This window comes from Orycteropus afer, unplaced genomic scaffold, assembly GCF_000298275.1.
Source record: "Orycteropus afer afer isolate SDZICR_OR568_19922 unplaced genomic scaffold, OryAfe1.0 scaffold00742, whole genome shotgun sequence".
Taxonomy (NCBI): Eukaryota; Metazoa; Chordata; class Mammalia; order Tubulidentata; family Orycteropodidae; genus Orycteropus; species Orycteropus afer.
In genome coordinates, this window is record NW_006922329.1 from 215,605 (window position 1) to 230,828 (window position 15,224).

At 36.7% G+C, this 15,224-nt stretch overlaps 1 protein-coding gene across 1 annotated transcript in view; it reads left to right on the forward strand.

The window, feature by feature from the left end:
• The window catches only part of CAND1 (cullin associated and neddylation dissociated 1), a 57,154-nt gene extending 52,683 nt beyond the window's left edge, over positions 1–4,471 (forward strand). Inside the window, exons 13-15 of the mRNA XM_007957381.2 lie at positions 221–385; positions 2,756–2,863; positions 4,247–4,471. Of these exons, the coding sequence (XP_007955572.1) occupies positions 221–385; positions 2,756–2,863; positions 4,247–4,471 (498 nt within the window). The remainder of the gene's footprint in view (positions 1–220; positions 386–2,755; positions 2,864–4,246) is intronic.
• The last annotated feature ends 10,753 nt before the right edge of the window (positions 4,472–15,224 follow it).

Consider the following 15,224-nt stretch of genomic DNA (forward strand, 5'->3'; position numbering starts at 1 on the left):
TCCAAGATTATCTTCTGTGTCTGTGTTAATTGGTTTCCCTTTTCTTTGTTGAAGAGGGTCTGTGCAATCCTTCTGCCTAGTCCGCCATCTTGCCCCGCCCCCCTCCTTTTCTTTTTTTAGATTAGCTAACTTGGTGTGGGTATGAAGTGTTACCTCATTGTGGTCTTTATTTATATTTTGTCTTTTAAGTGTACTCATACTTTCTTTCTTGTTTTAACAGGTAGAAATGGGTCCATTTAAGCATACAGTTGATGACGGCCTAGATATTAGAAAGGCAGCTTTTGAGTGTATGTATACACTTCTAGACAGTTGTCTTGATAGACTAGATATCTTTGAATTTCTAAATCATGTTGAAGATGGTTTGAAGGACCATTATGATATTAAGGTAAGATGTTTGTACGTGTTTATGGGATGTTTTAAAAGATGACTTGACTTTTCTGTAGCAACTTTCACCCCTTACAGTTTACTGATATGTGAGAAAAGTTGAGTTGTCTACCATGATCTTAGTAAGTGTGTTATAAACTTTAATGTATAAAAGTAATAACCAGTGGCTGTTGAATCAGTTCTGACTCCTGACAACCCCATATATGTCAGAGTAGAACTGTACTCCATAGTGATTTCAGTGGCTATGACGTTTCTCAAGTAGATTGTTGTAACACCCTGGAGGAAACCTATAAAGGTAATAGTGTAGCAGTTTTATGGAGGAAATCGGGTGTAAGTGAATAAGAAATACTCTGTGCCAACTTGGTTAGTGGATAGTCCCTTAACTTCTTTCCCTTGAAGGAGAAGATCGTTTTTGATATTCAAAGTATAAATCTGTGACTTCTTTGGCATATCTTAATACTGGATTATAGTAAGTACCCATGGAGGGTTGTCTGTGTTGTCCCTTATTGTCTTAGTAATCCTCTTAGACTGTCATTGGGGCTAGTCTCATGAATGATAATTATATATATGTGTATTATTTACCTGAAAGAGTGATTTTTCTTTTCCAATGCAATATATTGAATTGAATATCAAGAATTTTGTTAAAGACTAACATGAATAACTGTCTTTAGATATGTAAAACAATCTTTGTAGAAGCAGTTCGAGCAAGATTCAGATTTAGAGTATGTAAGTTGCTTATAACTGCTTTATTTTTCTATTTGCTTATGTTTTAAATGTGAACAGAAGGGTGATTTGAAAAATAATAAAGATATATGTTGTATCTCTCTCATCTACTTTACATTTTGGACTTTTGTCTGAACAGGGCAAAAGTTGTAGTTGAACAGTAATTCAACCATACTACCAGAACTCTAGTTCTTTGTTTTCTGACCTACCTAGAATTTCATGAGGGGAGCCCAAAAAGAAGTAACGGAATAATTTTATGAGTTTATAGTCCAAGAGAAAAATGGTTACAGGTTAATGGGTTTTATATGAATTAATCAGAATAATCAGTCATTTCTTTTAGGAAAACCTAAGTTAGTGAACACTTACTGTACAATTTTCTTCTCATTCCTATCCATTTCAATCCTGGTGTACATGAGAACTACCCAAGGTTTTACTTTTTATTGTGATTTGGGTGAAAGTTGACAGAGCCAATTCACTTTCCGTACAGCATCTCACATACATTTTGTCTCATGCCATTGACTAATTTCCCACAATGTAACGGCTACCAGCCTACTTCCTCCTCATGATTGCCTCTTTCCTGTGTCCTTCCCTCCCATGCACTCCTGCCCCGCCCCCAGCTGTCTTCCTGTGCATACACAGCCCTTCTAGTCTCCCATGATTGGTCTCTCTAAGGAGTGTATCTACCTAATGTAAATGTTCAGCTCATATGCCTGTCTTTTGTTTGACTGGAAGCCCTGAGAGTGGGTTCAATTCCAGTCTTGAAAGGCAGCTAGGGGCTGTAGTCTCAGTGGTTCTGTCAGGCTCTATCAGACTAGCAAACCTGGTCCCCAAGGGTTTTTCTTTTTTTAAATAATGACTCTGTGGTTCTATTCTGAAGGATTAATGAAAATCTCTGAAAATGAGACAAAGGAATGGATGTTTCCAAAGCTCCTCAGGTGATTCTAATGTGCAGCCAAGACTGAGAACCACTTTTCTAGTTCTGAGAAATTCTGGTGGTAGTGTTGAAGGCATTTGGTTGCTGACCAAGAGGTTGGTGATTTGAACCTACCAGCTGCTCCACAGAAGAAAGATAAGGCAGTCTGCTTCTGTAAAGACTTAAAAAAAGCTCTCTGCTGTCAAGTCAGATTTGCCTTAGAGACCCCTCCTTGGGTTTCCGAGGTGGTGTCACTATGAAGTAGATTGCCCAACCTTCCTTCCGAGGAGTGGCTGGTAGATTTGAACTGCAAGCCTTCTGGTTAGCAGTCAAATGCCTTAGGCATTACGAAGGTTGGGCAATCTATGCCCATAGTGATGCTGCCTCAGAAACCCAAGGAGGGGTCGCTATGAGTTGGATCCGACTCGACGGCAGTGAGTTTGGTTTGGTCCGTAAAGACTTACAGCCTTGGAAAGGCAATGGGGATCACTCTGATTTGGGATCAACTCCATGGAAGCAGTGAGTTTGCTTTTTGGTTCTAATTCTATACTCAAAGACCACATTATAGATGAAAGTTCCTTGAATCATTTATGTCATTCAGAATGGCAGTTTACAGTGAAGCTTTAGTATGTCTGCTCTAGTCATTTTCCTTCTAAAAGATTTATCAGAATTTGAGTTTTCAGAAAGTAATGCAAAGTTTAAACTTTTTTTTTTTTTTTTTTTAATTCCTAATAGATGCTAACATTTTTAATGTTGGTTCGACTCTCTACCCTTTGTCCAAGTGCAGTACTACAGAGGTTGGACCGGCTTGTTGAGCCATTACGTGCCACATGTACAACTAAGGTAATCATTGATAGATCAGCATTGATGCAGGCCAGGCTTTGGGGTATTCAGGATTCCTAGTTGATTCTCTACTGTAGTTCTCTAAATTAAATTATGCTAACCCCTTGTGTAGCAGCTGACTTTAGAATTAACTTATTGAATGTGAATGTTTCATAAAATTTAGCACTGATAAATGCTATTCTGAAATAAAGTGTGATAAGGTCACAATAAAGAAACTATTTAATTCTGGTTGAGGGTGGCAGAATCATAGAAAGCTTTATGAGTATGATGACATTTGAAATAAATTGAAAAAATTAGGTTTTTTCTTTTTAAGACTAAGAAAATGAGCAGGGCTTTTCATTTAAGAATCGTTAGACATATAAAGGCACACAGCTATCAGTGAATGGTATGTTTGAGGAATACTGAATAAACAGTGTGACTGAAAGAGTGGTTTCTTAGAGGCAAAGTAGGGCTTGGTAAGACTGTAACGGCTCTGGATCCTACTCTTTTTGTTTCAACCATGATGGCTCTGAATTTTTTGTTTTTACAGTGAGGATTTGTGCAAAATACTCCCTTAAAAAGAAAGCAACTGTTTGTTTTGTTTTTTCAGCTTTTTTTCTCCCTTTCTAATTTTTTTAAATTTTTATTGTGATTTGTGTGGAAGTTTACAGAGCCAATTTACTTTCCATACAGCAGCCTGCATACACTTTGTCTCATGACATTGTCTGCAATTTTCCACCATGCAACAGCTCCCCTCCACTTCCTCCCCATGGTTACCTCTTTCCTGTGTCCTTCCCTCTCATGCATTTCTTCCCCCTGAGCTGTCTCCCTTTGCATACACAGCCCTTCTATTCTCCCATGATTGTTCTCTCCAAGGAGTGTATCTACCTAATATAAATGTTCAGCTCATAGGCGTATCTTTTGGTTGGCTGGAAGCTACAGGAATGGGTTCAATTCCAGACCTGAAGGGTAGCTAAGGGCTGTAGTCTCAGGGATTCCACCAGGCTCTTTCAGACCAGCAAACCTGGTCTCTCCCCCCTCCCTTTTTTTAATTTAAATGATTTTTGAGTTTTATTCCACATTGTTCTCCCATTCTATCCAGGATCTCCTACATAGATCGCTTTCTGAGTGATTGACAGTGGTAGCCTGCCACCATCTAGTTCTTCTGGTCTCATAGTCATATAAGCTGAGGATCACATGGTTATCAGTTGGAAAGCTACTGTTTTTTTAAGTTTATGTTTGTTTGTTTTGAAACAACTATGGTTAGAATGTAATGTGCTCTTTGGACCTACAGTAGAGTTGTTTGGCTTTATTTACCATTCAGAAATGTTTATATGCTTCAATTTTGTTCATATTAAGAGCTGTCTTTTATAGCATAAAATCTAAATTTATTCATTGTTACAGGTAAAGGCAAACTCAGTAAAGCAGGAGTTTGAAAAGCAAGATGAACTAAAGCGATCTGCCATGAGAGCAGTAGCAGCACTGTTAACCATTCCAGAAGCAGAGAAGAGTCCACTGATGAGTGAATTCCAATCACAGATCAGTTCTAACCCTGAGCTGGCAGCCATCTTTGAAAGTATCCAAAAAGATTCCTCATCCACTAATTTGGAATCAATGGACACTAGTTAAATATTTGTTCAACATGGGGACCATTACATTGACCATATGATGCACTGAATTGACAGGTTAATCACAAGACATGGAAAGAAAAGTGTCTAAAGGCTTCAAAATGTTCCACTTTTTTTCCCTCAAGGAGACAGTTTGGCTTTCTCCCATTGTTGTTTTTGTAGCATTTATGTCAGAAATGTGTATTTCCATAATCCACATATTGTAAAACCACTAATGTGTTAGTGGTTAGAACGTTTAAAATGGAAACTAAAAGTTAAGATTTGTGGAATATGGAGATAAGGTCCAGTATCTATTTACCCTGTAATGTTTAGGATTAAAATGTTAAAATTTTGTGACCATGAATTTCTTTTTTTTTTTATAAATTTTCTTTTATTTAAAAATCAGAAGGTCCACAAGACAAAACCATGTTTCTTTTTCTTATATGACTTTTTGTTTCAGCAAGATAAATTGATTTTTAGCTGGCATACAAGAATATCCATGTAAGATTTGTAATATTTCAAAGGGTTTGGAAATTAAAAAGGATAATAAGGTACCAATTTTTAAGTATGGGATTAACAGTTAATATCCCTGTTGCACACACTAATTTTGCATGAGCAAGTTTATAGATACATATTGTCTGTAAAGCAGCATGTGCAGATTGTTCATAATACAAAACTTAAAATAAGTATTATTGTATTAGTGCAATTTTCAGATTTTATTTTTGCACAGAAATATTTCTGGAGAGAGAAAGGAGTAAATTTTTGAAACTTTTGGTTTTCTTAATGCCAGATTGAATTGCAGATGTTTTCAGGAAATCAAGTCACAATAACAGTTTGCCACTTTTTTCTATTATAAATTTTTTTACACATTTAAAATTTGCATATTTAAGTGTTCCGTTTTTCTCAGTTACCCATTTGTGTGAGTGTGTTTCCACCTAGAAATTCTTAAAGCCAGTTTTCTCTTTCATTTCTCTTTTGGATCTCCTTATTCCTCATCTAAGGATACAAATACTGTGTGTGCTTTTGGATTTTAATTTTAGGAAAATTCTGAAGCCAGCTATCACAGGGTTGTTAACTGATAATGGTATTTTCTTTTTAGTTGAGTTAGATCCCCCCCTACACCACCACCACCCTGTAAAGCTAATTTACATGTTGTATTTGGTTAAGTGTTGACTCCTTTTCCTGGTTTAGGGATCTGTGCTGGGGGAATCAAAGCTTTGCAGTACCTTATGTTGTAGTTAAAATTTTATTTTAACATATTCTTCCAGTGAGCTTATTTCACACTGTAGCCTCTTCCTTCAAATTTGTGGTGCTCCTGTAACAGTAAGAACTAACTTCTGAAAATAGACATCTCCTAATGCTGTGCAAAACATAGTTTACATGTGTTGAAGGAGGCAGTGGTTAAATTGAGTGACCAATTTTAAGCAATCAGATATTTGAAAACTGCACCCTTATTTTGAAACTGTGAATTAGAAGTACTTTTCCTGCTGTATTACCTGCTTTAACATCTGGATATGCAGTCATTTTAAATGGTAACGTAATGTGGTTATTCAATGAATAGCTTGATTTTGAATGTTCATATGATAATGCATAACACATTGCTATAGTAAGGATTTTGACTAATTAGTATGTTGACATGGAAGCTTACATGAGGTTGGTACCATTTTAGAATGTGGCAGGTGATAATCTTATACCATAATTTGCATAAAATTGTAATAGAAGTTTATTTTGAGATGTTAGTTATATTATGTACTATGCATATATTGTGGTATAGATGTTGTGATATATTTAAGTATTTGGTAACATGGTTTCACAATAAATTATAATACTGTAGGCTCCAGGACCGAATAGGAGATTGAGATGCATATGTTGTGTGAATGTCTTAGTTAATTGCCCAAAGTTAAATCCAAATACTTTTTAAGTATTTAATTTATTTTGTTAATATCCAAGATGGATTTTTTTCCTGAGTCTTTCAAGCTGGCTTATTTTTCCAGTATAGGTGACATTTTTATCTTTTAATACATATAATGGTCTTTTCTAATAGTGGATATGGTTTTACTCTATATACATATGTAACCAAATTAGTGACAGAGAAAGGAATGCTCTGATTTTAAATACTGAGTCTTTCTGATTAACTTGTTACTTCTAGTTGTGATGTCCAGATACTGGAATAGAAGTGGCAAAGTGTGGGGTCCAGCCATGGTGTACCACTCCTTCTGCTTACTGGTAGTTTTTCGGTATAATTAAGTTCTGTTCTGTTGATTTTCCACATGTAGGTTCCACAGGAGATCTAAAGTTAATAGTAATAAAACTGTTTCCCGATTTCCATAAGGATGTTTAAATAGTTAGTTCTACCCTGGTTTCTTTTAAAAGAAAAGTTCAATATGGAGTAGATTTTGAAGTTAGGTTAGTTGATGAAACTAAGGCTGAAAGGAAATTGGTGTGGCAAGACCTAACCTAAAAAGTTATTTATACTTGAGAAATAACAATAGTATTGAATGATAATTTTTAAAATGGTACTTGAAAGCTACTCAACCATTGTGAATAAGAGAATTCTAAAGTGTTGAACTATGATGACTTCATCACATGTTTGAGTATTTACATAGTTTTTATGTAACCATAATTCATCTCCCCCCCTTCTTTTACCAGGCAAATAATGGTGAAATAACATAAGGACATATCTAAATAACACAATTAGCATAAGAAATATGCTTATTATGTTAAGAAACAACATAATTGGCATTCTAGAGGATGTTCTGATGTCTTTGTATCTAGCCCAGTCTCACACATCATTTGAATATGATTATATAGTCATGATTAAAGTTTGAAATGATGAAATAGGCAAAATCCTTAGCCACTGAAAAATTAACTGAAATTAATGACTAAACCTTGTAAGGTTACTCATTATTTGGCCACATGACAAAGTACGTAATAATACTTAGCAATATAAAAGGTGAAGTGACATATCCTGCCTGCATGAAGTTTTAGTAAAAATCTAAATTGTTAAAATTAATTCCCAGTTAATTTTATGCTTAGCAGATGTTTTGATACATATTAAAGAACTTAAAAATTTCAGCAAGTAAATTTTGAGTCCTCTCTCTTATATTGAATCCTAATTTTCAAAATGCTGCCACTCCAGATTCATGCCTCCTCTTAAGGTCTTGTTTAATCTTACGTAGAATTGGCAATGCAGTAATAGTTTGTTTACTGTTTGAATATTCTGGTTTTAACTGATTTTTCTAGTTAATTAGATAAAATTCCTTTGATAACCTTTGGTTGTAAAAGTGGACACAGAACAAAGTTTTTGGTGACAGACTGCCAAAAGCTCTTCTGATTGGATAGTTTTCTTAAAGACGCAAAATGAGATCACATATTTTCCCTTTCCAGAATGGTAAGTTGCTTATTTTCTGATTACAAGATTTTGTGAACACCTGTGCTGTAGTTTTTAAGATTGATGAGCAGCATGTTTTTGCTCTTTGTAATTTAGAAAGTTAACTTTAAATCCAAAATGGGCTTTGTTTGTTGTTGTTGTTACGGGCTGTCGAGTCTGACCCGACTCATAGCGACCCCTCCTTGGGTTTCTGAGGCAGTATCACTACGGAAGTAGATTGCCCCATCTTCCTTCCGAGGAGTGGCTGGTGGGTTTGAACCGCCAGCCTTCTGGTTAGCAGTCAAGTTAGTGCCTTAGGCACTACGCTATCAGAGCTCCCTTGTTTCTTCTCATAGGCTATTGTAAAAGCCAACTTTAATTAAAATTAGGGGTAAATGCATATAATTATACTTTGTTCATCCCTGTAACATCAGTATGTATCAGATTTCAAAATGATTTTTAGTAGATGATTTTATTTTCCTGGAATCTTGATAACTTGACCCCTTGTTATCTTTTGATTCTGGTATCAAATGATTGTCAGTGACGATACTGGCAGATTGTGTTGCTAAGGTCTTAGAAGAGGAAGAGCTTTATGTTCTTTGAACTGAAATTCGTTCCAGATTAGGGAGTTTTGTAACTGTGTAGTGATTATCAGTAACAAAGGTTGATGCACATTGAGTGATTTTAGTGTAGAGTGTTCTCACACAACAAATCTAAATAATAGTGCTCTAGAACTTGTTAATGATAGCCCCATGTTCTAATAGTCTACAGTAACCCTATTACTCTGAAAAGCTAATTTGTTTCCCAGATGTTTCTCTTTTAAACTTGATAAACCCAGCAACTTACTTAGGTTAAGTGCAGCTAAGTGTGTGTGTTGCCAGTTTAGTATAATCTTAGTCTTCATGCTTTAAAAAGCCATGCAAATGTGTATTTGTGTGGAATCATTACCATTCAAGAACTAAGAGTTTTCTAAAAGGCATGGAAATAAACTTCTGGTGCCTTATTTTAGAAATAACATCCATGTTTCCCTTCAGATTTTATACTTTACTAGGAAAAATGCATGTTCATTATTTTAGATCAGAGTTTCTCAACTTTGGTACAATGGACATTTTAGACTAGGGATGGTTCTTTGTTATGAGGGCTTGTCTTATGCACTGAGGGATTTAGCATCCCTGGCCTCTACCCCACTAGATATCAGTGTGACAACCAAAAATGTCTCCAGATATTGTGGGGCCAAGGGGAAAAACTGCCCCAGTTGAGAGCCATTGCTTCACAGAAAGATTTTTCCTCTTGTTTCTAGTAACTTTTACCAACTGAAGTTCCAGACATGTATTTCTTTGGAGAAAAAATAATGAAAATCTCATTTATTTGCAAAGGCAGGAAGTTTTCAGCCGTTTTTAACTGCAGCTTTTCAACTGGTAGCATAGTGCCTAAGGCACTTGACTGCGAACCAGAAGGCTGGTGGTTCAAACCCACCAGCCACTCCTTGGAAGGAAGGTTGGGCAATCTACTTCTGTAGTGATACCACCTCGGAAACCCAAGAAGGGGTCGCTATGAGTCAGGACTGACTCAACAGCATATAACAACAACAGCTAAATTTCAGTGCTACTTCTAATCAGTCTATTTTCTTCCACCAATTAGAACTGTTAATTTAGTGAAAATGCATTTGACTGCTAACCAGAAGGCTGGCGGTTCAAACCCACCAACCACTCCTCGGAAGGAAGATGGGGCAATCTACTTCCGTACTGATACTGCCTCGGAAACCCAAGGAGGGGTTGCTATTAGTTAAAATCGACTCGACGACGTATTACAACAACGACCCCCACTGATTTGAATTTGATTTTCTTTACGTGAATCCCGTAACTGTTTTTTCTCCAGCTATAAAAAGCTTTTTGCATGCTTCAGAGAAATGTATGAAGCCATTTGAGTGCTTTGGAATTCATGTACTATATACAAAAGTATAGGAAGTAGCCATGAAAAACAAACTAGTGGATTTTACTTGAATTCCTCTAGGGAAGACTGTGTAAATGGATTTTCAAAATTACTTACTTTCTCTTCATAAGAACAGTTTGTCCATTCATCCACTTTTTTTGAACTAATAACTTGTTTCCCAGTATAGCTAATTTCCTGTTTAGCTGTGATATTTTTGTATAATTCCCAAACAATATCTAGCTGAAGTTTGAAAACAATGAGTATAGCAGAGTTTTACTGTTTTTCTGTGGTTAGTGTGTGGTTGGAAACATGTTTTCTGTGTGAATCTAGATACCCACATAGGGAATTTTAAAGACTGTTAGTGGTAGACATGTGGCAAGTAAACGACCACAGATTCCCAATTCTTTGACACAAGACCATTGAACCATTTCTGTCATAATCATAGATAAAAGTTACTTACTTGCCTTTTATTTAGTTACTGTAATATTGGGCATAATGATCAAGAATTGGAGTAAGTCCATATTGATGAATTTGAGAACTCCAAGCACATCACTGCATATTTAGAAATTCTCATTGTAGCTGAACGTCATTCTTAGTCCTAAGATCTGTTTGAAAGTTTTAGAAATCTGTTTCTGTATACATTTTCCTTAAGTACAATCAGACGGAAGGTGGTAGATAGACCCTGTGTGGTAGTGCAGTTACGAGCACCATTGCTTATCTGAGTGCTGCCATAGCCCCTGCTCACAGAGCTCTACATGTCAAGACTTACATAAAAGCCTGACAGAACCTGTACCAAGGGAATTTATTTATTTTTTTAACCACCATTCTCCATTCTATAAAAAAAGGAGGGGTCGCTATGAGGCAGGTCTGACTCGGCAGCGGTGAGTTCGGTTTGGTTTTTGGTATGCATCCACTGTAGGTAGCCTAGAGTATATATCCCGTATCTCACTCTGGAACCCAGATGGACCAAGCCACTCTTTGGAAAGATGTTGCCAGTTGTGGTGGCAAGTGAATCACATCTAGCTCTTAGTGCTTTTGCTTGACAATGACACACACCACTTCTGATGACGTTTTGGTGGCCGAAAGAGTCATATGGTCATACATGCACTGGTGAGAACAGTAAGCTTGCAGATGAACTGGAGAGTAATTCTTTTTTCATCAGGTGGAACTGGGTCGGGTGGAGGAGTTACGTCACATTGCACACTACCACAAATGACTCAAATGTTCTAGTTCTCACAAGTTCTTTGCAGCCAGCTTCTCTGCTGCCCCTTTGAAAGTATACTTTAACATAAATAATGTGTGCATTAATGCAAGTCTTGAAAACTACACAACCCTGTTGCATATGAGTTCCCTATGTGTGCTGTTTTATATATGTGAGTGCGTTATACGAAAAAAAGATAAATTGTGTTCCATTCTTTTTTAAGGGTTGTGGGAAATGAATCATTTAGCAGTGTTTTGTACATTTTTCCAAACAAATACAGCAATCTCTCTAAGAGGAATTCCTCTAAGAGGAATTTATTTAATATTTTCTGACATGTACTTAATGTAAATACCTTAATTCAGTAGCCCAATGCCGTGATTCTTGCTTTCATTAAACTTCATCTCCACTATTTCAGGCAGCCACTCTGAAGGCTACAGGTTGGGTATTTTCAGCCAGAGCTGAAAGTCTTACCAACATACTCTAAACACAGCCTCCTATCCATCAAGTTCACTTGCCATAAACCTTGATCTTTGACCTCATAGAGACCTGCAGTCTGTACCTCCCACCCTTTCTTTCAGTCTTTCCTAGCCTCCCATCTTAACCTGCTAGCTGGTTTTATAAATTGTTTGTTCATACACTTTTTAAAATTAATTTTGGGATCTCCTGTTCTCAACATCTTCTTTTTCTTTAAGCCTTACACTTAGCCCTCTCTTCTACACTTAGCCCTCTTCTACACTCAGCAGACTATTATTACCCTCATTTCATCAATAAAATTAGGTCCATTATTCTTGTTCCACTTAGCTTGTATCCATTCCCATTCTCCTCATCTGAGTGATTGTTATTTCTCAGCTTAAAGTCAACTCCCCCAAAGACTTAACTCCTGCTAGCTTCTGGATTTTGGTTAGATTATTTACCTCTTCCGCTTACCTTCACCACCACCTTCACTGGTTCTGCTGAACTCAAAATTAAGCTGATGTCTCTGGCACCCCCAGTTCTCTGACAGTGTTCTTTTTCTTCAATTTTTTACCCCCTTCTCCCTGTTCTTCAGATAGGGTAATTTTTATTGGTCTGTCTTCATATTTGCAGATTATTTTAGCATTTCAAATCTCTTTTAGAGCTCATCTAAAAAGAATTATATTGGTTATTGTACTCGTCAGCTCTAGAAATCCCATTGTTTATTTTTATAATTTCTGTTTTTTTACTGAGATCCCTTATTTATTGAGTCCTTGCCATCATTTTTATAACAGTCGCTTTGAAGTGTCTGCTGAGTGCCACATCTTGGTCCATTCATAGACAGTTGCCATTGACTGCTTTCCCACTCCCCACTCCCCACCCCCCACCCCTGAATGTGAGTCATACTTTCCTCTTTCTCAACATTCTCCTAGTTTTTTGTTGAATACTGGGCTTTTAAAATAATACATTGTAGCAGCTTTGGATTCTGATTTTTTTTCCCCCCTGATGGTTGTTGCTGTTTGTTGTTACTGTTTTTTAATAATTTGCTGGACTTATTAATCTGTAGAAGATGTTAACTATCAAAGTCTTTACTCAGTTTTCAAAAATTACTGTTTTTTGCATTAACAGCGCTATTGAGATAATTAGTTTTCACTCGTTTTAAGTGCCAGTTCAGTTTTTTAGTGTATTTATAGAGTTGTGCATCCATCACCACAATCTAATTTTAAACTGTATTTTCCCCAAAAAGAACTTCAATGCCCATATTTAATCTTTCTCCCACTCATATGTCCAGCTCTAGTTTACCACAAATCTACTTTCTCTCTCCATAGATTTACCTTCTCTGGACATATGTTCCTTTATGTTTGTCTGTTTTTGCTGAGCATGTTTTTGAGTTTCATCTGTATAGCAGTACTTCATTCTGTTTCACTGCTAAATAGTATTTTATAGTATGGACATACCAGGTTTTTTTTTAAATCTGTGTATGAGTTTTTAAACATTCAGTTTTCCCCTTTTTTTTCTTTTTGGCTACTGTGAATAATACTGCTATGAATATATGCATATAGTTTGTGTGAATTACCTTTTCTTTAGTTCACCTTCCTAGGGATGCGAGAGTTACATGTTTGCCTACTTGAATAAACATCTCATGCTGGTAAAGCTCTCACCTTCTGTTGAAAGATGTATGTGTGGGAATACCTTCAGAGTTTGGGCAGTTCCAGGTTTAACCCTGCTTTTACTTTCCACTTGTCCCTTTTTGTCTCCTAGGCAACCAGAAGTATGTGGAGACCTTTATAGTCCCTCTGTGGATCTCTCATTTCTACTAAAAAAAAAAAAAATTTCTACTACTCTGTTAAATTTCTGTCAACCATCTGTCTGTTGTTTGTCCCAGCTGGTTCACGAAACTCAGGCTAGCTAATGTGTGATCTCTCCCTGTTCATTTCCTCCCAGGTTTGCTATGTCTAAACACAATGCTTCTGAGTATGAGGATTTTGCTTTCTGCTTCAAAAAAGTTACCCTCCTTTCAACAGTGAAGCTGCTTGTTTTCAAGTTCATTGCCACCCAGATAGGACTGTTTACTGAGGGAAAGGTAGTGATGGGAGCAACCCCCAGGCAGTGGATTCTCACTCTTAAATGAAGTTCAACTTTTTTTTTTTTTTTAAATGAGTAAATGCTGCTCAAGTTGTTTTCCTTTGGTTGATTTCCAAGGCCCTGAAAATGTATTTTGACAGTTTAAAGTTCAGTCTTAATCATTTTTTTGAGGTAGCGAGAATTTACCTTTGCCATAGCCAGAAATTCCACCTTTTGTAAACTTTTAGCCTACATAAATTACAATTTTACTTTGCTTACAGAACAAAATTACATATTTTATAGAGTTGTCTGTAAAATAAATACTGATTTGGGGGGTCACCGGGCAGCTGTTGGGAGAGAATTTTACATGAAAAGAGCCATTTAGGTGGCCAGGAATTATGAAATGGCCTGAAAAATTGGAGAAACTACAGGTTATGTTTTTGAAGTGTGGACCAGATGTAAGGAAATGAAAACATACAGGACTGCCGCAGAAACTCCCAAAGTATCCTGTGATACATGGAGTTGCTAGCTTTAAGGAGGAGTTTTAAACATTTTAAAACGAAACAAAACACTCTTCCATTGAGTCAATTCCAACTCAGCAAGTCAGAGTAGAACTGCTCCATAGGATTTCTAAGGCTGTAAATCTTTACAGAAGCAAACTGCCTCAACTACCTCCTCCTGCAGAGTGGCTGGTGGGTTCGAACCGTTACAGCTGAATGCTTTAACCACTGTGCCAGCAGAATTAGGTTAGTTTTATTCACCACTGGCTTGGTATGGATAAGAGAGCAAGTTATGCTGAATGATGTGTCTCAAAACTTTACAAAGCACCATAGCATACTCTCTTGATTACATAGTAAGTATTCATAATCCTCTCCTATGACCATAATACAATTTATAGCTCATGATCTATGCTGCTATTGCAACTAGGTGTGATTTATGCTTAACAATCACAAAGGAATTAAGAAGAGTGCTGAAGGGAACTGGAGTAGTTTGTTTTCTGTATGTACGTCTTAGTAATAAGACTTACCGATGAATGCTCAATGGAAAGGAAGGAGTCATATGCAAGGTAGACTTGGATGGTAGAAGAAGAAAAGGGAAGAGAAAGGATACTAGAAAATTCTTAATACCTAATAAGGCAGGAAAATTTGTGTGCTCAGACATTTAAAATAAGACAAAAATAAGTATGGAATACTACAAACATTTAGCATATAAACTTCGTAAGAAGACATAGACCAACATCTCAAAAAACACAAACTACCAAAACTCAACCAAGATTAGCCAGGGCTACTAGACTGAAAGAAGAAATAAAAGCCATCCCGTATTGGGAGATAAGTAAAACTATCTGTATTCATAGATTACATCTTTTATATAGAAAATGATAAGGAATCCACTAAAAAGATTAGGCCTAGTACATGAATTCAGCAAGGTTATAGGATGTAAGATGGTATTTCTTCACTCAGAGGGGCATCCTCTGTAGGAGATCCTGGATAGAGTGGAAGAACAAGGTGGAACAAAACTCATTGAAAAAAAAAGACCAGGTTTACTGGTCTGATAGAGTCTGATGGAACCACTGAGACTATGGCATCTAGCTGCCCTTCGGGTCTGGAATTGAACCCACTCCCAGCAAAACGAAAGGCATAAGAGCTGAACATTTACATTAGGTAAATACACTCCTTGGGGAGATCAGTCTTGCAAGAATAGAAGGGCTGTGTATGCACAGGGAGACAGCTGGAGGGCAGGAGTGCATGGGAGGGA